Genomic DNA, 22078 nt, shown 5'->3' with positions numbered 1-22078 from the left:
AGAACTTAAGCTGTACAGTGGAGCGAGTGTGCTAGCCTGCAGGGACATTTCTTATTGCCAAACCAAGGCATGGCAGTTGGCTTCACATCATCTGAACTGCTCCAGTCTAAAAACAGCCTCTTCTGCTTTTACTACTTAATCAGATTAATTATCTGAGTTAAAGAAGGCATAATCTGATGCTATAAATTAAATGGTGTAGTCAGTTTTATGCACAGTGAGTGTGCTTCTGGTGTTTATTATTCTTTTGGGAGAATAATGCAGTTCTAAAGAACCAAGAACAGCCTTTACATAAAGACTGGAAGTATTTTGAGGACAGATAAGAATGAGAGTTGGCACAGACATGCAGAAGTTTCTGATCAAGGCAGCTCCTGCCTTGAATGATGTCCCCAAAAGGGAAAGATAAATAGGATATAACTACTGAAGCTGTTTTGTTGTTTATATGTCTTACTTACAGATATAACTTTATTTTCAATGTGCTCTAAAGACCTAATATAAATTTCTAGAAGCAACAAAAATATAAAGAAAGCAACCAATAGGCAGTTTAAGAATTACCCTCAAATAAGCCATTCCTTAGCAGTTTTCATTAAAAGTCCTCCCCCCGCCCCCAAAACAAGACACACAGATTGGGGTTTTTAACTGGCCAACGATCCCAGCAGCATACTGAAAGAATATCACTAGTGAACATTTATTCAAGATGGATTAAAGACCCATATAATACATTTTGAATCTAAATCTTAGAACAGTAAAAGATTATTAAAATAATATAAGTAAAGAATTTTAATCCTTACTTTGTTCTCCAGTGCCAAAATTAGACTGCTGAGTTTCCTGGAAGAACACCAAAAGTTACTTATCTTTTAAAGGTAAGAAAGTACTGAGAGACGTAAAATTTTAGTCATGTTTGCCTCTGATTATTTCTTTTATTGAAACTCATAGCTGGAAATGTGCAAGGACTGCAGTGACTGCCTTCTACTATTTTAACCAAGCCTATCTAAACCTGTTCCAAAATCAAGAGGATCCTGCAAACTTTATTTTTTATGGTCTTGGTCACATTTCACTTTCCTTCTTCCAAATAATTTTAAAACTGTTATATTATTAGCTACCTCATGAACCATGTAACTAGGAAGCTGTACACATATCAGAAATACATCAATGCCAATCACTTCACATCAAGAGGCATACAGAACTGGGTTTCCTAAAGAATTCAACACACATTCATATATGATTAAATATGGTTGCATATGTTAGTTACCTCATGAAAAATGGACATTGTCAAAAACTGAAAAAAGAGATAGTGTTGAGAGCAAAAATTTACTGTGACAGAATGAAAACCATAAACAGTCCAACACACAGTAGTATGTAGGGAATTCCATTTATTGTAAACAATATGAACCAAGCAGAGTAGCTTTGCAATTATGTCCAGAAAGCTACTAGCCCACAAAAGCCTGCACTGCCTTTTCGTGCATTTGCCATTTGTAGGACATGAACCTTGATGTGGTATATGAGTGCACACAATATCCACCCAAACTATAAATGCTTCTCAGCCTGGAGGCGATTCTTACTTGCCACAGGTTAGCAACCACTGACATGCCTGAACTAGCCAAAAGTTTGAGCCAACATTAGTCACATGCATAATAATATGGAACTATGAACACAGAACTTTTCCGCACACTTATCATGATGGGGTTAAAACGAACAATAAAACAATAAGTTAATAAAACTGAGCCACTGCAGACCATGTATGATTACTTTGTGAAACTCACTGTCACTCGCACTTTATGTAGCTTTATTAACACTCAAACAATTGAGTTGGGGGTCAGGAGCAAGAAATGGGACAAATAGACAACATATATAATATATTCATAAAATATAATATAAAATATATAAATATATTAAAAGGACCAAGAAAAGCTACTGCTTATTCTCTCGGAGGTAAGTTAGAACATTGAGTTTGATCTGGACGATTGTTTCCGTGAACAGAAGGCACTGCCATTAGCAGTATGAAACTTCCCTGCCTCCTTTCTCCTACTGCAGTCCACTGAGCTCCCTAAAATGCTGCTCCTGTAGGGCAGAAGCCACCCAGAAACAGCATGGGGCACGTCTGGAGGTGTCAGCAAGAAGAGAGGAAATTGGCAAAAAAAACCCTTCCTTTTCAAAGCAGAAATCATCATTCAGATGTAACCTGTGATACTAATTTGGATGTTCCTATCAAAATTAATATCCTGTACCCTCTCAATAAGTCATCAGAACTTTCTGAAAAAAACAAAATGGTTGAACCGTCAACATTACTGCTTTTCCACCCAACATGATCACTATTAAATGAAAGAAGCATCCAGTATGATATGAGAATTTAACTGAAAGAAAATGAAACCAAAATTGCCCTAACCAAAACTGTTTTTAAAAGTGTGTGCACATTACAGATATGCTACACCACCAGCAATTTTAAACGTCTGTATATTGCAGGTCTACAAAGAAAATCCAGTAAGCTACCCCTGTGCTAAGCTGAAGGCAGAATATACCGCAGGGAAAATATAAGAATCAATTCAGCCACCTGCTCACTCTAAATAACTGCTTATAAATCTTATAAAGCAACTCTTGATCATTCATTGCTGGACTGGCTGCACAAGATTTTAAGATGTTTAAGAGAATACAAAGTACTAAGCACAGAAACAGCATAGCTGGCACTTCCTAACAGGAAGAAAATTGGTACAATTTATGACCTAATGCTCTGAATGCAATAAATGATTCCACATTTTTCTAACAGCAATTTTTTTCTAGACTGACTAGCGATCAAGGAGCAGGATAAGAATTCATTATGGAGGTAAACAGGACTAAGAAAAAAGAAAGCCAGAAGAGCATTTAAAAGCACAACAAAAGCTAATGCCAACACAAACAAAAATAGTACAATGCTGTAATAAATTATAGTACGAAAGCTGTGGTATACAATAGCATGTTTTTCAAATTGTAGAATCATTAAACGTTCAGCTACAGCTATCATGATATTATATGTGCTATCTACTGACCTTTGTTGGGAATGGAAATTTTGAAGGTTCAGTTTTGCAAGGCGTGTGAATAGCTGTCAGTGGAGGTGGCCAAATATGGGTCATCTCCTATAAACACACAAAGCCCAAAATCGTTATATATATATTAAAGCAAATAGAACAGGCAGACTTCATATTTTAATATACTCGTTAAGAAAGCTGTCTATGACCTCACTCAACATCACTGTTAGTTGATTAAAATTAATTATCAACATACTGAGTTCTATGCAGGGGAAACTATAAACCCCTTAAATATAATTCAAAGGAAAACTAAAGAACTAAAAGCCATCAAATTGTTAATATATGTAAAACTCTGAAATGATATTCTTAAATATCTATGAAATGTTAATAATTTGACAGTGCAATTAAATTATTTCAAATAAACTATACCACCACCACTTTGCGTATTTACTAAGGAGTTACCAGAAGACAGAAAAGAAATACAACTTACTTTTAGAATTTCATCCACACTGCTCATGTCACCAGATGCTGATGCCTATAAAATCAAGGTTCAGAATTAACTCGTTTATTTGCACTGCCACACTGGTTTGAGGTTCAAATTCAGGATTTTCCATCTAAAGCTAGTGCTAAAAAGGCACAGCATTAAGACACAAGGAGCACACTTATCGTGGAATCTTAAGAACACTTTCCTGGGAGTAAGTCCCACTAAATTGACCTGAGTAGTATTCTAAGTAGACCTATTTGGATTGCTTTCTTAGAAACACAGAGAAACTTAAGTTAGGATCCAAACAGCCATTGAGAACTACCGCACAGGAACTTTTCAGATCCACTCTTCTAGCAATAGTCCCCCAGAGAAAAGGCTTTGGCTTGGCTTGTTGCTTGCTTTCATGGCCGCTGGTTTCACAGCCATTCTGTTTTTGCTTTCTAAGCCAAGGGCCAAAAGAAAGTGTAGATCTACATAGTTATTTCATTCAACTTGCCAATGTGAATACCATGTTTCAGGCTTGACATTGGAACAAAACACATTCATTTGCCTTCTGTGCAATCAGTCAACCTAAACTTTCACTCAGTGCAGGAAGCTGTACAGAGTTTTTCTTTTTAATTAGCATATTATTTGTGTCTAGGAGGCGCAGGGCTTTTTTTCAGTGGGAACACGGTGGAACGGAGTTCCGGCACCTCTTGAAAATATTGGGCAATAGTGTGTGGAAAATAGTAATATTTCAAAGAATCCTGTGTATTTCTTCCTCATTTCCCTCTTGAGAGTTCCGCCACCTCTTTTCCCAGAAAAAAACCCCTGAGGAGGCATATGTAATTTTTGTGCAAGTGAGGGCTTGTGAGACCTGCTCAGCACTTAGATAAGATGTGGTGTTAAAATTATACTAATCACAGCAGACTTCGAGATCATAATTCCAAAAACAGGACACAGGGGAAAAGGTTAAAAAAACACTGAAGTGTTTATTCCATAAAATAGATGCTTCCTTACTATGAAAGGAGATTTCAGCAGAACCCATCCACCCTATAAAAGTTAAGTTTCACAATATACTGAGTACGGTCTGTAACTATTTTAAAAATACAACTTACATCAAGTGGCTGAGAGGGAATTTTCAGCTTCGTTAGATGTGCTTTGCTACTAGGTTTCAGTTCATTCATATTGTTGCTGTGAGTCTGGCTACTGTAGTGTTCAGAAGAAAGCTTTGGTTCCATGGACTCCTGACCATCCATGGGCCTTACATAGGCTGTGGGCTTCTGCAACATTGTGTTAGACTTAGACATGAGTGAAGGCGGAAAAGACTGGCTAGAATGCTGACCACTAGAAAACGAAGGTACACGGGAAGGTGAGTCCCAATTGGCATCTGGGTCTCGTGGAGATTTTGAACGCTGATGTTCCTTGCTGTGGTGATCATTTCCATGAGATCTGGAATGGCTAGGGTTCACAGAAGAAACAGTAGACGGTTTTCCAGGGCTGGAAGAACGAGACTTTGAGTGTTCTGATCCATGCTGGGTTTTTTTTCGGCTACTGCTGCTCCCACTACTGCCATATGAATCACGATCATGTCTCTGTCCACTACTGCTAGTGCTATTGCCACTATTGCGCTGGCCACCATGTCCACTCTGTAAACCTGAAGACCGCTTCTGTGACTGGGAAGAAGTGCTAGGTGCTGGACCTACAGGCGTCCATTTACTGCTCTGATGAGAACCAGTACTATGTCTCTGTTCACCAAAGAAATTTTGGGTTGATTTTTCATCTGGTGCTGATGGTATGGTTGGTTTGGGAATTACAACAAGCTTCTGGGGAGACCGGTCACCTATAAGATCCTTCATTTCATCATAGTTTCCAAGCATGCTTTGGATACGGCTAGACAATTTGTCTTCTTTGCTGGTCTGCACAAGTAGTAAGAAACATGATGCAAAGGTACATTAAAATACATTACAACATACCTGCAAGTCATTATACAATTTCAACTTTTAAGACAGACGAACTTCTGAATACTAATTATTTACATGATAATGTTTTTTCTAACCAACTGGTTGTTCTTTACCTAAATTGACTCAGCAACCTCTGCATCCTGCCACAACTGAGATCTATAAAGGCTAATCAGTGGTTTCATTCAAACTGATTTCACCATTCAAATGATTACAAGAAAAGAAAGCTGTACAGTTTCACTGATTAACTTGTGCCAAAGACTAAAAATGAGTTATAAATTAATTGCTGGGTTGTCAACAAATCTTCTGGGTCTCTTATAAAAGACCTGTCACAACAGATTTTATCTGCCTTTTCTATGCATCATATTTTATGAAAAAGAAACGGATCCATTTTCCCTTTAATGTTAAACTACTATGGCTTAGAAACATAGAGCTGGAATAAACTTCAAGGGTCATCTAGTCCAACCCCCTGAACAATGCAGGAAATTCACAGCTGATCCTCCAGTGCTCTATACCAAGAGCATAAAACCTCAGATTACCTGCCTAATTTGGCCTGGAGGAAAATTCCTTCCTGAACCCAAAGTGACAATCAGCATTACCATGGGTATGTAAGAAAGGTTGTCTTCTAACAGTATAAATTTTAGCTACATGGACTGTGTCAGTGTCCAGCTGAAACTAACATTAATAATACTTCAATGTGTGGATCTTCTGTAATAATGAAAGCATGGATTTCTTGAGTGTACATGATTAATTATTTTTGACATATTACTATAATACAGAATATTCTGTATCATGCTTATGATGAAAAAGGTAAGACAGTGTTTTATTCTAGCAATAACGGGTTGCTTTTTTATTAAATTGTACATTATAATACTCTTAAGGACTACATTCTCTTAACATGCTCAAAACTAGATAAAGTATAATCTTCTCTAATGTCAGAATTTTAAAAGTTACAAGCAGTGGGTATATCTACATAACAGCATTTTATATTAAGGAATCAAAAAACTGGTTATCATATTCATCATTTCAGTAATAGATATGTAAAGACCAATTTTCTATTTTAAAAAAACATCAAATTGGCATCTCTCTCTTTATTGAATAGAAAGGTCAAGTGGTAATCCGCCACTTTGCAGGTCACTCTGCCTGGATATACTTATGTTGACTGACTGAGTAGAGAGTCAACAGTAACTCAGAGCAGCACAGTGGACAGATCAGGAGTCCCCTACTTTGTTTAACCAGGAGGCACTCTGGAATTTGGAAATATGTAGTGCATATTACCACAAAATGGCTGCCACATGGCTGAGGCTAATCACAAAATACTGAGGTGATCCAAGCCAAGGGTTTTCCTATGATGGAGGGAGTTGTTTCCAAATGGGTAATCCTTGTAGACACAAAGATGATTCCTGCTGAAGCACCTCCTGCTCCAGTGAGATAAAGGAAAGCTGAGGTTGGTTCTTTGCTTTAGAAGAGTTGTAGAAGGCTGGTAAGAAATGTATCAGCAACATCATGGTGCCCCTGGCTACCATGTTAGCAATCATTAGGATAAATGATAGTAATAGGGGCTAAGGATACCAGATTCCAGATCCCCACTAAGCCTTGAAGCATACTGACTTGAGCCAGTCACAATAGAAGGCTAAACTGGGGGAAGGTGGATCATCATGTCAAGAAACTGACTACGCCTAGTCTGTTTCTTAGTCTATTCAAACATTGGTTCAGGTTTTCTGGCCTACTTAAAAGCTAGTTAAAAGCAAAGGAAGCCTTTTCTCTGAGAAAGTGCAGTCAGGATGACACTGCAAGTTCCCAGACAGATAAGAGATTGAGATGGAACCAGCCATAGGTGCATATTAGAGAGCTTCAAGGATAAAACATGAAAAGGAATGTTTGCACCTGCATTCCATCTCATTAATGCATAGCACTCCAGGAGGGGAGTAAGAGGAGAGCCAGTTTGGTGTAGTGGTTAAGAGCACGGGACTCTAATCTGGAGAGCCGGGTTTGATTCCCCACTCCTCCACAAAGCCAGCTGGGTGACCTTGGGCGAGTCACAGTTCTCTTGAGCTCTCTTAGCCCCACCCACCTCACAGGGTGATTGTTGTGGGGTAATAATAACACTTTGTAAACCGCTCTGAGTGGGCATTAAGTTGTCCTGAAGGGCGGTATATAAATCGAATGTTATTGTTATGTTATTATTATTATAATTCACTGACTGATCAAGCAGGACAGGCCACACTGTGGGCAGGTAGCCTTAAAGCTCGAACCCTCATTCTAGTTATATCCTTGCTAGGACTCATGTTCTTCATTCATGGCAAAATCCTTCCTGGATGATATTCTTGTTGGAGATGGATGCAGGTGGGTGCTGTTGTCATACACCATCTTGTCTTTGTTCTCTGGATCTTGGATCCTAAAGTTTTGCCTGGACTTTTGTGCTCTAGCTCAAAGGTAACATCTGGTTTAGGACTGAAAGCCTTAGTGTTATTAGGATAGTTATTTAGCTCATTTTTCCTCCTGTTTTGCACACTTCTATAATTGTATTCTCTTGCACTTCTTTTAATAAACTTTATTGATTATATTCTTGTGGCGTTATCTGGGTTCCTAATGCTTTAATCTGAATCCAGCACCTTGGTTTGTTTGAAGGGCTGACTTCTGTTTTACTTAATACCCAGTAGGACTTGGGGCTTGCCTCTTGGTTTCAAACTGAGGTTTGTCAAAGAAGCTAGTGGTGGCATGCTACTCTAGAAGTGAGGATTCACTTCCAATTTTGACTCTTCACCCTACAAGAAAACTGCCCTGTGGGACAGGGAAGTTTTCCACAAATCATATAAACAGCTCTGTGCTCCTTGGATGCAAATTAGGATGAAATGGAACAGAAATAGTAGTGCATATCCAGAGACACCCACGATTCCTATTTCAAGATCTTTAAGTCATGTTTTATTAACTTAGATTATCAGAGTCCTGGGATTAAAATGAAAAGATTGCTGTCAGCCAAAATATTTTTTTCTCTCAGCAGACAAAGTTTTGTATATCACAAGCAACAACTGGAGAACTTCTGTCTTTCAATAAACTTAAGAACAACTCAAGACTTAAATTAATAAAGGTCTAAAATCAAATTAAACCTAAAAATCTTAATCATCCTTTAAAGAACAGAAACATAGCAATTCGTCACATACTAGGTTTTCTGAATACTGAAAAAGAGTTTATTTTTTCAAAAACTATTAAAATTCCAAGAAATTGTTATACATACATAGTCTTGACTAATTTGGCTGTTTGTGAGTAATTTTGGCTTTACTGCTCTTAGCCTTACACTACACTTTATATACCACTTTCCATCTTATATACTGCGTTAACTCTGCAAGCTTGCTGAAAATGGAGTTGAAATAACAAAAAACCCTCTGCATTCCTCTTCATCTCCTTTGATTACTTTTAAAAGGCTAAGCAAAGCAAATAAAATTCATGAATTATTCTTTCCAGTGACTGTTTACTGGAAATAACATCGTGTCTCATCAAAGAGAAAAAAAAAGAAAGAAGACTCAAAATTGTTTGGGACCTCAACAGGCAACATCTGCCAGCTGAGTTTGGTTAAATATTAAGACAATTGTTGCAAATATCTGACACAGACTTGTTAAGAGGGGTGGGGGTGGGGGCGTGAAGAGGAAGGCTACAAGATGGGAAGTCACCTTAGTGCACTCTTTCCCTTTTCTCACTCTCTTTTCCCCACCTCACCAAAGCTGGGAAGGGCAGAGATACAAGACAGAAATAACAATGGAAGATCTTATTTTGTTTTCTTCACAGTGCACCTCTAGCTGGTCATATGGGGCTCTAGGCCCCACCAGATTGCCACAGTACAAGAGCTGACAAACTGAATGAAATTAGAGAATGACGCAGGTGGGTTGTATCTCTTGTACAATGTAAATGAAACTATGTAAGGATGTGTTTTAGCTGTGTGGCTAATAAATGCAAAAAGTTTATTAATCCACACCAAAATATTCAGTCAGTACCTCATACATAACTTGCCCGCATGGCTATTATTGCATGACCCAATATAACTGTTTTATGCCTTGACAAGCAATTGACTACAATATTGCTTTGTAGAAAAGGAAGTTTAGAAGAATTTGCTTTTATTACTTGTCCAATTACTGTACCATGAAGCACATACAAAAGGTGGGGGATTATCCAAGGTAAGGGGAGTACCTATGGTGTCAGCGAGGTAGGACTGAGATATAAAACAGACCAATAAACCCAAGTTAATTCTCTGATTCTATGGTATTCAAAATATGTCTTTAGTGAAAAACAGGCAAAGTGTTTCCAAACTGCATAATCTTAAAACTGCATAATCAATGTGATACCCAAAAGAGACGTATTCAGGGATACACCTACAGCAGCTTAATGAGCAAGAAAAGTCCAAGTTTTTCAAATCAACCATATTCTGTAACTGAGTCTCTCCCTGACTGATTATACCTGGTTTCAGTTTTACATATGACTATAACAATTAGAAGGTATTTAACTATATGAACAATGCAGGAACGCATTCTCAATCACACTGAGCCTTGAGTGGGGCACTAATTTGTCTACAAGAGTGGTATGTAAGTATAATAATTATTATTAAAAACAAGAAGGGACCAGACACTAAAATATCGAGCCCAAACCCAAATATCAAGTTTGTGGAATACAATCTCCACAAACTTGGAAATGTTTATATATTGACTCACTTTATAGCAACAAAGCAAAATTACAGTGTAACGATCATCTCTGCAAATATGTAATTCTATTAAGAGTTACTGTTTTATACTAACATTTGCATATATACTGTTTAGCAGCTAAGTGATTTCACATGCAGATAATATGGATGTTAGGGTGCTACTTACAGAAATTAGAACTTCAATATTTTCTTTTTAAAAAGAGTGTTGATTTGATGAATCCAAAACCTGTATTAATCCCAGAACAGTCATAAAATTCTAGCAAATCTTTCACTGAAAGATTACACTGAAAACACTTCAAACCATATAATAATATTTCTGACTTAATGTTCACCAAGAGCACAAAATCTTAACCCCTCTCACTCTCAACCCTCTTATGAACACCGAGTTGCAAGAGGACTGTTAATATAAAGGTTTGCAAGGCTTATGTAAAACATTTCTCAAAAAATGTTCAGAAAATTTTCTTAAGTGCTAATCACTAAAGTCAGATTAAAAAAAAACAACCTTAAACCATCTTTTTTAGAATCTGACATAAAGCGCATTTGAAAAACCTCATGCACTTACAACTTTATATGGTTCAGCAAAGAGAGGAGAGTTAGGTGGAAAGGCTTCTTCACCCTGTTGAATTTCTTGATTACGCCTCTCTCTTTCTTTAATACGCAGCGCATTCCGGTCTTCACGGTTCATGTTGCTATGAACAAAAACAATTTGATTACGTAAAAGGAGATACCATGAAGGTAAGCTAAAAAAGGTTTTTCCCCTAGTATGTAAAACATCTTAAGAATCCCACTTTCCCTTTAAATATTCTCTACTGAGCCTTCTTTAAAACACTGGTGCCTGTATATCAAAATCTGGACTACATTTACAACACTAATAAGTACTTATGCAGGTACTGTAAACATACATGTTACCTGCAAATTTTGAATACGTTGATGGAAAATATAACTAAGAAGGATTGATAATTAAAAACATTAAATGTTGCCTTTTCTTGGTACCAATGATCACATTTCAATTACCTCCCACTATTCAACCTATGAACCCACATGCTCATATTCAACAACTGTCATTACTTTTGATCTACCTCATTTTTCTTTCTTTTTGTCCCCAACACAGCTTCCTTGGTGTCCATCCTTCGTAGCATGCTCTCAGCTTTGCTGTTTATAGGTCCCCTAAAAATGACATTTCTACTCTAAATACATATTTCAGTAAACATCCCCAAATTAATAGCAAAAACTGTCTCAAAACGCCTTTGCTTGCTGATCTGAGCCTTAAGAACTTGGAATATTACCCTTCATAGAATGGGCCAACTGAAACCTAACGTAACTGTTTATTTGAGCTATTGCTCTAAACAGAAGCCATAAATTGACAAAGGACAAGATTTTCCTTAAGGTGAAGAAAGCACCCAAGCTAAATATTAAATGAGACTTGGTGTATACCATGCACTAAGTGTTCATCATCATCAATCATCATCATCATCCCTAATTCTCAACTCAACCCAACCTGAGGATACTTAAATCAGGAGACTGGAGCAGTGAACAGGCAAGACAGATCTTCCTACAAACACCCCAGGTTTTCAGAAAAATCTGAAACCCCCCCGAGGTGGGTTAAAAAACCCCAAAAGATAAATAGAACACTCATAGTTTTAAGACTCTAATGCCCCCAGTGGCTGTTGCTAAGCAAACAACAGTTGTGCCCTGGTTAGGCCTGGTTATGGGACTGAAACAGCCTTGGTTGCCCGAGTGGATGACCTGCTCCGGGAGATGGAGGGAATGAACTGTTGATTCTCCTGGATCGCTCAGCAGCTTTCAATACCATCAATTATGGTATCCTTCTGGACCACCTCCCCAGCCTGGAATTGGAAGACACCATTTTGCAGTGTTTATGGTCCTACCTGGAGGGGAGGTTTCAGAAGGTGGCACTGGGACACTGCTGTTCAGCCCCTTGATCTTTGGCCTGTGAGGTCCCACAAGGTTCCATCTTGTCCCATATACTCTTTAACATCTACATGAAACTGTTGGGCAAGAACAACAGGAGATCTGGGCTGAGTTGTCACCAATATGATGACACTCAGCTCTATCTCATGCTTCTGGCTGGTCCTAAGGAGGCTGCAGAAACTTTGAACTGGTGCCTGGGGGCAGTTTTGGAGTGGATGCAGGCTAATAAACTAAAACTTAATCCCAACAACATGGAGGTGCTACTGGTGAACAGAAGGTCTGACCCAGGATCTGGATGTGGCTGAAGGAACAGGTTTGTCATTTGGGAATGTTCTTGGACACAGGCCTACTGCTGGATAAGCAGGAAACAGTTGTGGCCAGGAGTGCCTTTTCACCAGCTTCGACTGATTAGCAAACTGAGCAGAAAAGATCTGGCCACTGTGGTACATGCCCTGATCTAGGGACCTTATCATTCCTGTCTTGGCCCATCTACACTGGCTCTCAATCTGTTTCTGGGTACATTTCGAGATGCTAGTGCTAACTTTTGAAATTCTATATGGTTTCAGACCAACATATCTGAGGGACCACTGACTCCCTTATGAACCTACCTGACCACTCACCTTCCAAGGCTCTGCTTTGAGTGTCCTGCACCTTCTGAGAGTAGGCAAGTGCCACTCCAGGAAAGGGCCTTCTTTGTCATGGCTTCAAAACTATAGAACTCTCCCCCCAGGAAGACTCATATGCCCCCAGCATGTGAAGACTTTTTTGTTTTTTTTGATGTTCTCTCAGTGATCCCTGCTTCCAACCCAATGTTTTAATTGTTGCTTTTATGAATTTGTAGGTATTGGAGCTCTGGTTTTATTATACTGTTTTATTTTTTGTTAGTTTTAACAGTTTTTATTATATGATCTATTATATGGTTTAAATTTTCAGCGGCCTTGGTAACCCTTATGAGGACAGAAAAGTTGAGTACAAATTTTGTCAAACAAACAAACAAACAAACAAACAAACAAACAAACAAACAAACAAACAAACAAACTGCCAGTCCCTAATAATCACAAAGAGGATGACATCTGGAATTTCCATAAAATTTCATGCCTTACACAGAGATAGTGTGAGACTCCTCCCTCGAGGGTGCTGCCTCCTAACCCTCCACTGAGGTGCCTTAGGTGAAAGGAAGCTCCCCTGGCCTCAGATGGGGAAGAGAGTGGCTAGGTTCCTTCATCAGTAGCTCAATCTCCACTCTCGAGGCAGCTCTTTGGGTAGCAGAGATAGTCCTCCCTTCTCCACCCTGGCAGGTACTGGAGCCCTCCTGTGGGTCTAGCCCCGTCCCTTTTCATGCTCTCACACCCCAGGTAAAGCAAAACAACCTGGACCAAAGGCAGCAGAATGGCTCTGCTGCACTTCAACCACTGCCTCTCTGGGATTCCTCCCACCTGGATGGGGTCCTTATGGTCAGCCTGGGGGTATGGTTGCTAGGGCAGCCTGTCAGCAGTTAAACAGGCCACCTGCAGGAGCTCCTGCTCCTGGCTTGGTGCCACTGCTGCCTACCAGCCTGAGACACCCTCACAAGACATAATAGCTCAGCATCCTGGGCCAGGCTGTGCTGCTGGGTATTGCTGTGGCTGGTTGCTTGCCAGCTCCTCTCATCACTGACTGCACTCCACAGGGCAACCAGGTGAGGCTGCTGGATTGGGCACTGAGTGAGTGGGGCTCTTTCTGGTGGGCATCATGGTAGTGAGCTGTCTTGGGGTAGTGGGTCATGCCTCAGCGCTAGTCACAGACAGATGTGTTCTCTAAAGTGTAAGGTCCAAATACAAGGCAACCACTCGCTCTTGAACTTTGTAGAGAGAACAAGTATTTTGATTAGTTGTAACTGGCAACACAAAATACACATGACAAATGACTTATTAGTGAGTAAAGTTTCTCCCTGCTGCAGGCAGATCTTTTTTCTAAGTTATAAAAAGCTCTCCAATCCTCAATTCTCAACTGTGTCTTATTCAAGATGTTAATTCAGGAAATCTGATTGAAAATACAGCCTTGAGCAAAATCACTAACTGCCACCAAAATGACAAATTCCCTGACAGAATTCAGGATTTCCAATAAATCACCCAAGAACCCCCCACATGTCACTATGTATACCCATAACAGGGGTATACATAGGAGAATATTCATTCATTCCAAAATTGACCTTTAGTGTTCATATCAAATACATTTTTACCTAAAACACACCTAAAAGACAAAAAATTAACTTAGCAGTCTTAGTAACATTTAAGCATGTTACTTAAGCATTAAGACTAACTGGCAATGGTTATTCACAAAATTAGAATTTGGTTCATGACAAAACCAACTTCTAATGTGTAATTATTTTTAAAAACCAAGGTGTGTGGCACCTTTCAAACCCTAAGCTTGTCTTTAGGCAGTCAAATATGCTTGGAAATAGAATTATAATTGACAATCATGTGAGATCACACTTTTAAGAATTAAATCTCACATTAAATTTATTCTTCCCCCACATTAATCATGTGAACTTAGAAGAGATTGTTTTGAAAAATGAAGCCTTACTCGGGTTTTTCAAAATGGCAACAGTCCTTCCCTCACTAAGAATTATGTATCCAATGGTGTTTAAAATTAAACACTTTTTAAAAATCTCTTGAAATCTAGAAAGATTATTTTTTCAAGTAGTAATAATAAAGATTTAACACTGGTTAATGTTAAATAGATAATTTCTTAATGTAAACACATGAAACTGCCACAAACTGAGTCAAACCATTGGTCTACTGAGGTCAGTATCATCTACTCTGACAGGCAGCAGGGTCTTGGGCTGAGGTCATAACGTCACCTACTGAATGATCCCTTTAGCTAGAGATGGTGAGGATTGAACCTTGGTCCTTCTGCATATAAAGCAGATAATAACATCTTCAAATGAGGGGCAGGGGACATATAGCCTAGCTCCAAAGCTTAATATGCTCAGCACTAGGAAAGCATAAGAGGGGAAGGTATTTCATAATCAAAGGGCCACAACTGAAAAGCGTTTGCTCTTCTCATCTCTCAGAGCAGGAGGAGACAGGGAGCTCAGACAGTATTAACTTTGCTATCAATATTAAATTTATCTTCAAAATGCATGTAGAAGAATGATTATACATACTTAAACCTAACAGCTGTTTCCATACTGTATGTAAATACATAACTTACATTTTCAAGAGACTTACACAGAGACAAAAATAACTCTAAAATACTAGGCAGGTGATGTCTATCAGGCTTTTTAAAAGACAGCAAAAATATATTTGCGAAGGTCCCTTCATCAATCAAGAGTAACAAAATTAGGTGTAGCCAGCAGTCTGATTGTCAATTCCAGTTAAAAAAAATAATGGTGCTCTGGCCACCATCCTATCAGAGGAACAAGCAGCTATTACCTTACTTATGTGATTAAGATAATAGCCCATCATAGCTAAACATTTTATCAGCTTTGCTCATATTATCAATAAAAAAGCAGTCAAAATTCTGAAGATAATATTGTTTATTAACAAAATAAAGTTAGAAAATTGACCTCTGTAATCCAAGAACTATACTTACACAGCAACTTTGGTACTTCTATATTGAAGTTTTTTGGGCTTACTCATGTGAAAAGCAGTTATATATTCAAAACAGGGTGGATAAAAACCAATGATTTTTTTAAAAAAATCAAAAAAAATTGGATTTTTTTATTTAAATCGGATTTTTTTGATTTAAATCAGATTTTTTAAAATAAAATGCTTTTTGAGGAAAATATATTACCATAATATATTACCATCCAAAGATTATTCCATCATGAAATAAAGATTAGTTTTTAATTATGTAAAATAAGGCTGTATATGTTTAATTTTTTTGGTAAATAAATTCCATTAATCCATTCACAATGTCATGCTCTTCCAGAGGTTTTTGTAAGATTATTGGGCAGTTTCTCTGCCTACAAGATATTATCACAGATGCTTGGTTTTGCAGTTCTCAAAACTGAATTTGTGTCAGCTCAGCAGAGATCACATGCCTCTTCTTCACAGCAAAAATGTTATAACATGAACAGAGTTGAGAAAAAGACCTTAATCCTATTGTTCTACAAACCTATGAAGACAGAATCAACCCCTCCAGTGCTAAGTTTCAAGAAGTTCAGTGAATAGAAACAATATTTTTCTGATTGTTTGGAGTGGAATAGATCTGCACAAGAAGAAACTAAGTGTGAGGAGGGAGGGGCAAGCAGTACAAAATGAAAGTGAAACTTTTTGAGCACAATATTGCACAAGTCTTTGGATCTTTTGTGTGTATGACCTGAGGTTTATCACATTCTTTCCTTGGAGGAAAAAACCTATAATGGCAGCAGGCCGTAAAAGAGACCCAGTTTGGGAATACTTTAATGAAGTTCCTTTACCTATCGGTAAGGCAGGCATCTACTTGCATATTAAAGTTATACCAGCAAGAATTAGTCTTTATGTAGAAAACTATGATTTAAATCAAGCCTTAATGACTAGTGATTTAAATCGTGATTTAAATCGTGATTTAAATCAAAATCCACCCTGATTCAAAAGACAGGCTTTACCAAGCATAACGTAACACATTCAGCAATTAGAGAAAATATATTATGAATCCTGAAATGCTTAGTATTTTCTTTCCATTATATATGCATCACATAAACACACAGGCCCTTTTATCTTCATATAGCACAAACTGGGAGGGACATAAACACCCTGATTTTTCGTAGGGTTAAGAGCACCAAGAACAAACTCCATTCCCAGTCTTTGATATGCTCTTATATTTCCCCCTACTCACTCTCACAACACAAATTAAAAGAGTTTTGTATGCTGTAACTCTCTTTGCCACAGCACTGTTGCAACCTTTTGGAGATACTCAAATCAAACAAATGCACAACTGACTGCCATGTACCATGCCAGAAGCTGAATATAAACATTTAAACATTCAATTTCTTCCACAATTGAAAGGAAATCATCATCTCAATGATTTAAGGACTTTTGGCTGGGTAATTTTAAAAATGCTTTCAGAAACAAAAGCACAAATGGCTCACCACATTCAGTGCCAATGAACTAGACATGATGCAACTTGAGTCCTGCTTGCCAGTATTTGATTATGAATGATAAATACTCTCCAATGCAACTATAAATAACTAGCTCTGACATACTCAGCTACCAGAACTATATTAGACACCTGTGGACACCCTCAAAGGCCGCCTATTGACCAAAGTGACATCAGATATAATAACTGACTGTGTGGTGCATTTAGCAAAGCATACACAAATACTTACTACGTAAATGCTGAAGTAGTGCCATGCCACAAACATGAATGTCAACAACCGTTTGGATAAGAAAAAACTGAAGCTTTGCTGCTGAAAAGCCATGGAAAAACATATTTGCATAATGAGATAACAACAACAACAACAACGCTGATATACCCCTCTTCTAGACAGATTAGTGCCTCACCCAGAGTGGTGAAAAAGTTAGAGCTATTATTATCCCCACAATGCAGCTGGGGAGCTGGAGCGGAGAGGGGTGGCTTACCCAAGGCTACCTACTGAGCTCATGGCAGTAATGGGATTTGAACTAGTAGAGTGCTAATTCATAGCCAAACCACTTAAGCACTGTGCTACAGCAGAAAGACCCAAGTGAAATTTTTGCATGAACTACATCCAATTCTTACTTGTTTCTGAAAGGAACTACGTATACCTGCTTTCATAAAGATTATTATATGCCTCTTTAATAGCCCAGTTTAGCCTGAGCGCATCAGAACCTGAAAGCTAAGCACGGTTGGTCACTTTTAGTACTTGGATGGGAGACCTCCAAGAAAAGCTAGGGTTGCTACACAGAGGGAGGCAATGACAAACTAATTCTGCTTGTCTCTTGCCTGGAATGCACTGTGGGATTGCCATGAGTCAGTTGCAATTGGATGGCACATTCTTCTTTAAAAATCAACTTTCTGCTTATCTTTTATCATCATAAATAGTTTTATACTATTTTGAAGGAATTACTATTTGAAATGAAAAGCTGGAAACAGTTGTTGCAAAGGAAAATCATTATTTGCCAAAGCTAACAAATTACAGTGGTGTAGCGGTAAGGAATGCTGAACATGTAAATCAATTTTCTATCAGTTTCAAAACGGAGTTCACAGATCAGTGCTTTCCAGGACTTCATCGAGGTACAAGTCGCAACCTGATTCTCATTAAGGTCAACAAAAACCCATACATTTTATAGGGTTATAGCACACTCAGTTTCTACAACCTATTATTAAGAGTTTGCTATCACAAGTAGCAGAGGAGGGGAGAATGGACCATTGGACACTTACTGTGAAGGATCCTTCTCCTCTGAGGAACGGAGGACATCTTGGGTGATTCCCACCATCCAATCAGGGAGGCAAGAACTCAAATTATTTCTTCCTCTTCCTGTTGGTGTGTGGGTCACCCCTCCTCTCAGTTCGGATGACTCCACGAAGTAGTAACTCAACATGAAGAATTTAACTTTAACTTTTTAACTTTGAAATGCAAGAGGAAGGAAGATATCAAAAGGAAGCCTAGAACTTGAGGGAGAAGCAAGGAGACCAGCAGACGAAGACCCTGGGAGGGCAAGATGTCCCGTTTATCAGAGGAAAAGGACCCTTCACAGTAAGTGTCCAATGGTCCGTTCTCCCTGAGGCGGAGGACATCTTGGGTGCTCCCAAAACAGTCAGTTTCCCTTGGGTGGGGAGTGGTCTTCATTCTGGATCACATGTTGAAGCCTTCTCCCAAAGGCGGCATCCACCAAGTCGTATGTATTTAGCCTATAGTGCTTTAAAAATGTTGAAACTGATGACCATGTGGCAGCCTTGCACACTTCTTCTACCAATGCTTGGTTGCTCAATGCCATGTTTGTAGCTGCGCTCCTTACAGAGTGAGCTGTAATGCCTTCTGGAATCTCTCTGTTTGATACTCTGTATGCCTCTGCAATGCATGACCTGATACACCATCCTATGGCCACTAAAGACATTTTTCTCCCGACATTAGGAGGGCTGATGTTGATGAAGATGGAATCTGACCTTCTGATGTTCTCTGTCCTATTAAGGAAAGTTCTGAGGGCCCTCCTTACGTCCAGACAGTGCCATTCCTTCTCCTTGGGGTGTCTTGGCGATGGGCAGAAGGAAGGTAAATTAATCTCTTGACTTCTGTGAAAGATGGAACTTGTCTTTGGGATAAAAGTAGGGTCCACGCGCAGGATCACCTTGTCTTTGTGGAATATGCACAAGTGAGGTTTCAGTGATAGAGCGCTGAGTTCCGATATTCTCCTAGCGGAAGTGATAGCAACTAGGAAAATAGTCTTTAATCTCAGCCACTTCAGTGGGATTTCCTTCAGTGGCTTGAATGGTAGTTTGGTCAGAGCTTGGAGAACGTTGAGTCTCCAAGTTGGAAATCGATGGACCATCGGCAGGCTTAGCAAGGTTGCCGCCCCTTTAACAAAGTGCTGAACATGAGGTTGGTTAGACAGCTTTAGTCCCTCCGTAAGCAGCAAGATCAAGTCCAGGGCTGAGATCTGCCTCTTAATAGTGGCCGGCTTTAAGCCTCAGTCCAGGCTATCTTGTAAGAACGTCAACACCTCACTGAGCGATGGGTGTAGAGGGTCTACCTTCTTCCTCCTAGCCCATCTATTGAAGGCCTTCCAAGTGGTGTTATATATTCTTATTGTCGAACCCTTTCTTGAGGCCAGTATCATACTGACTATTTTCAGTTGGAAGCCTAGGCTAGTTAAGGAGCCCCTCTCAATTTCCAGGCAGTCAGACACAATCGATCTGGATGGGGGTGCCAGATGGGACCCTGATGCAGCAGGTCTGGGGGCGTCTGAAGTGGTAGAGGGGGCGCCTACGCGTCTTAGCCACCAAGGAGCTATAACTATGACTTAAGCTCCCTGTTCCTGTATCTTCTGCAGGAGCTTTGGAAGGATGAGTATTGGCGGGAAGGCATACAGTAATCCCTGAGGCCATTGAGAGGTGAGTGCGTCTATGTTCTCTGTGCGCGGGTGTTGAAATCTAGACGTGAATCGCAGCAGTTGGTGGTTCAGATGAGATGCAAACAAGTCCATTATGGGCATTCCGAAATGAATCGTTATTGCCTGAAAGGTTTCTCTCTTGAGGGTCCACTGCCCTGGCTGAATAGTTTGTCTGCTCAGCCAATCTGCTTGGATGTTGTCCAGCCCCCTTATGTGCTCTGCCTGAATCGACTTCAGGTGGGATTCTGCCCCAACCAGGATCTTGGTTGCCTCCTTGAGGAGTGCTGAGGAGCGGGTCCCCCCTTGTCGACTGATGTAAAATTTCGCTGCCATATTGTTGGTGCGGATCAGGATGTCTCGGCCCACAGTCATGTCGGAGAATCTGATTAGGGATAGCCTGATGGCTCTCAATTCTAGTATGTTGATGTGGAGCCATGACTCCTCTGGACACCACTGCCCTTATGTCGGGATTCCTTCCAAGGATGCTCCCCATCCCGTGAGACTTGCATCCGTTACTTGGGGAAGCTCTTTCCTTGTCTCAGGTTTTGGTCTTTTGTCCACCACGGGAGGCTTTCTTTGACCTTCCATGGTATGTCTATCGCCATATGCGACTTTGTCATGATGAGAAATTGATAAGGACATAGTAGCAACATCAGAGCCCGAGACTGCAGTCGTCCCCAATAAATGGCCTCACAGTTTGCTGTTAATGTGCCCATGAGTTTGGATAGTGTCATCGGGGTAAGGACCTGCTCTGGAGGACCGAGCCGATTAGATTTTTGGTCTTCTGTATTTTCTCCTGGGGAAGAAAGAAACCACACCTTCTTGAGCTCTGTTTGGGATTGTTCCAGGACGGACGTTTTGAATCCTGTCTTGGCCTAGCCAAGGTATGGTAGTTTCTAAAGGACTGTGTGCCGAACAGGCATCTGTCAGTTCTGTGCAGGGTCCTGGGAAGCACTTTTTTCTTGTCCTTTGTTTCCACAAGAATCTTGTATAGGCAGTCCCCGAAGAGTTTGTTGCCTTGAAGGGGGTATGCTACAAGGAGGAACTTTGAGCGAACGTCAGCTTGCCAGGCCCGAAGCCAGAGGAGTTTTCTGGCCAACGCAGCCAACGCCAGGGATCGTGAGGAAAAGGATATGGCATTCAAAGTTGCGTCTGCTGCAGAGGTGCTTGCCTTGAGAATTCTGTTTGCTCCCTCCAGTAAGCAACTATTACTGCTGGGAATTAGTTGCATCAATTTGCGCACCCAAATGACTGATGCCCTTGACACAATGGATGATGTGGTTGAAGCCTTGATGGCCACTGCCTCATGTGCCCTTCTGAGAGAAATTTCCACTTTTCTATCTAGGCTGTCCTTGACAGAACCTTGACCATCTTCGGAGAGAAGGCCTGATGACTGTAGAGCTGCAACTGGTGCGTCTATCCTCGGAACCTGCAATAACTCATTTGCATAAGGGTAAGGCATATAACTTTTTGGCTGCATTAGAGCACTGTTTGTTGGCAGCAGGCATTTCCCATTCATCTTTCATTTGCCTTGCAAAATATTCAGGAAATAGGAGTACTTTCTTGGCTGTGTTAGCCCTGGGAAAGAACTCACTACACCCTTTGGGCCTAGTCTTGCCTGCTTTAGGATTCTCATCTTCCTCCGCCCCCGCCCCCCCCCCACAAAGTCCAAAGCTGCTAAAGACTTGGAAAGGAGGTACTGGTAATCCTCCATCTTAAATAGCCTGTCAGGCTGTTCTGGAGTGGCAATAGTCTCCTCTTCCTCCTCTGACAGGAATTCGCCCTCCTCCCGGTTATCACTGTCGGAGGAAAACCCTTTTCCCCACTGAGACCCCGTGATGGCCTGATTACTCAGGGTGGCCTTTTTGGCAGCCTTAGTGGGCCAGGAGGAAGACTTTCTAGGCTTTTCCCCTGAGCTGCCCCAGACAGGGGAGGGAGGGAAGACAGTTCACTGCTGGCCCTGGAAGGTAGCTGGAAAAGTCTTGCAAACTCATCCCTCATAGTCTGCTGGATGAGGGCGAGGAGCTCAGCAG

At 40.1% G+C, this 22078-nt stretch overlaps 1 protein-coding gene across 2 annotated transcripts in view; it reads right to left on the bottom strand.

The window, feature by feature from the left end:
• AFF4 (ALF transcription elongation factor 4) overlaps positions 1 to 22078 on the bottom strand; it is a 64190-nt gene that overhangs the window by 31337 nt on the left and 10775 nt on the right. For both annotated transcript variants that reach the window (XM_054978746.1, XM_054978747.1), the window contains 5 exons: positions 10679 to 10805; positions 4581 to 5381; positions 3490 to 3534; positions 3021 to 3107; positions 789 to 825 (listed from right to left, as the gene is read on the bottom strand). In XM_054978746.1, coding sequence (XP_054834721.1) covers positions 789 to 825; positions 3021 to 3107; positions 3490 to 3534; positions 4581 to 5381; positions 10679 to 10801 — 1093 coding nt within the window. In that variant the 5' untranslated portion in view covers positions 10802 to 10805. The remainder of the gene's footprint in view (positions 1 to 788; positions 826 to 3020; positions 3108 to 3489; positions 3535 to 4580; positions 5382 to 10678; positions 10806 to 22078) is intronic.

The sequence above is a fragment of the Eublepharis macularius genome, chromosome 4, assembly GCF_028583425.1.
Source record: "Eublepharis macularius isolate TG4126 chromosome 4, MPM_Emac_v1.0, whole genome shotgun sequence".
In the NCBI taxonomy this organism is placed as follows: Eukaryota; Metazoa; Chordata; class Lepidosauria; order Squamata; family Eublepharidae; genus Eublepharis; species Eublepharis macularius.
This window is presented reverse-complemented; position numbering and strand designations above follow the sequence as displayed.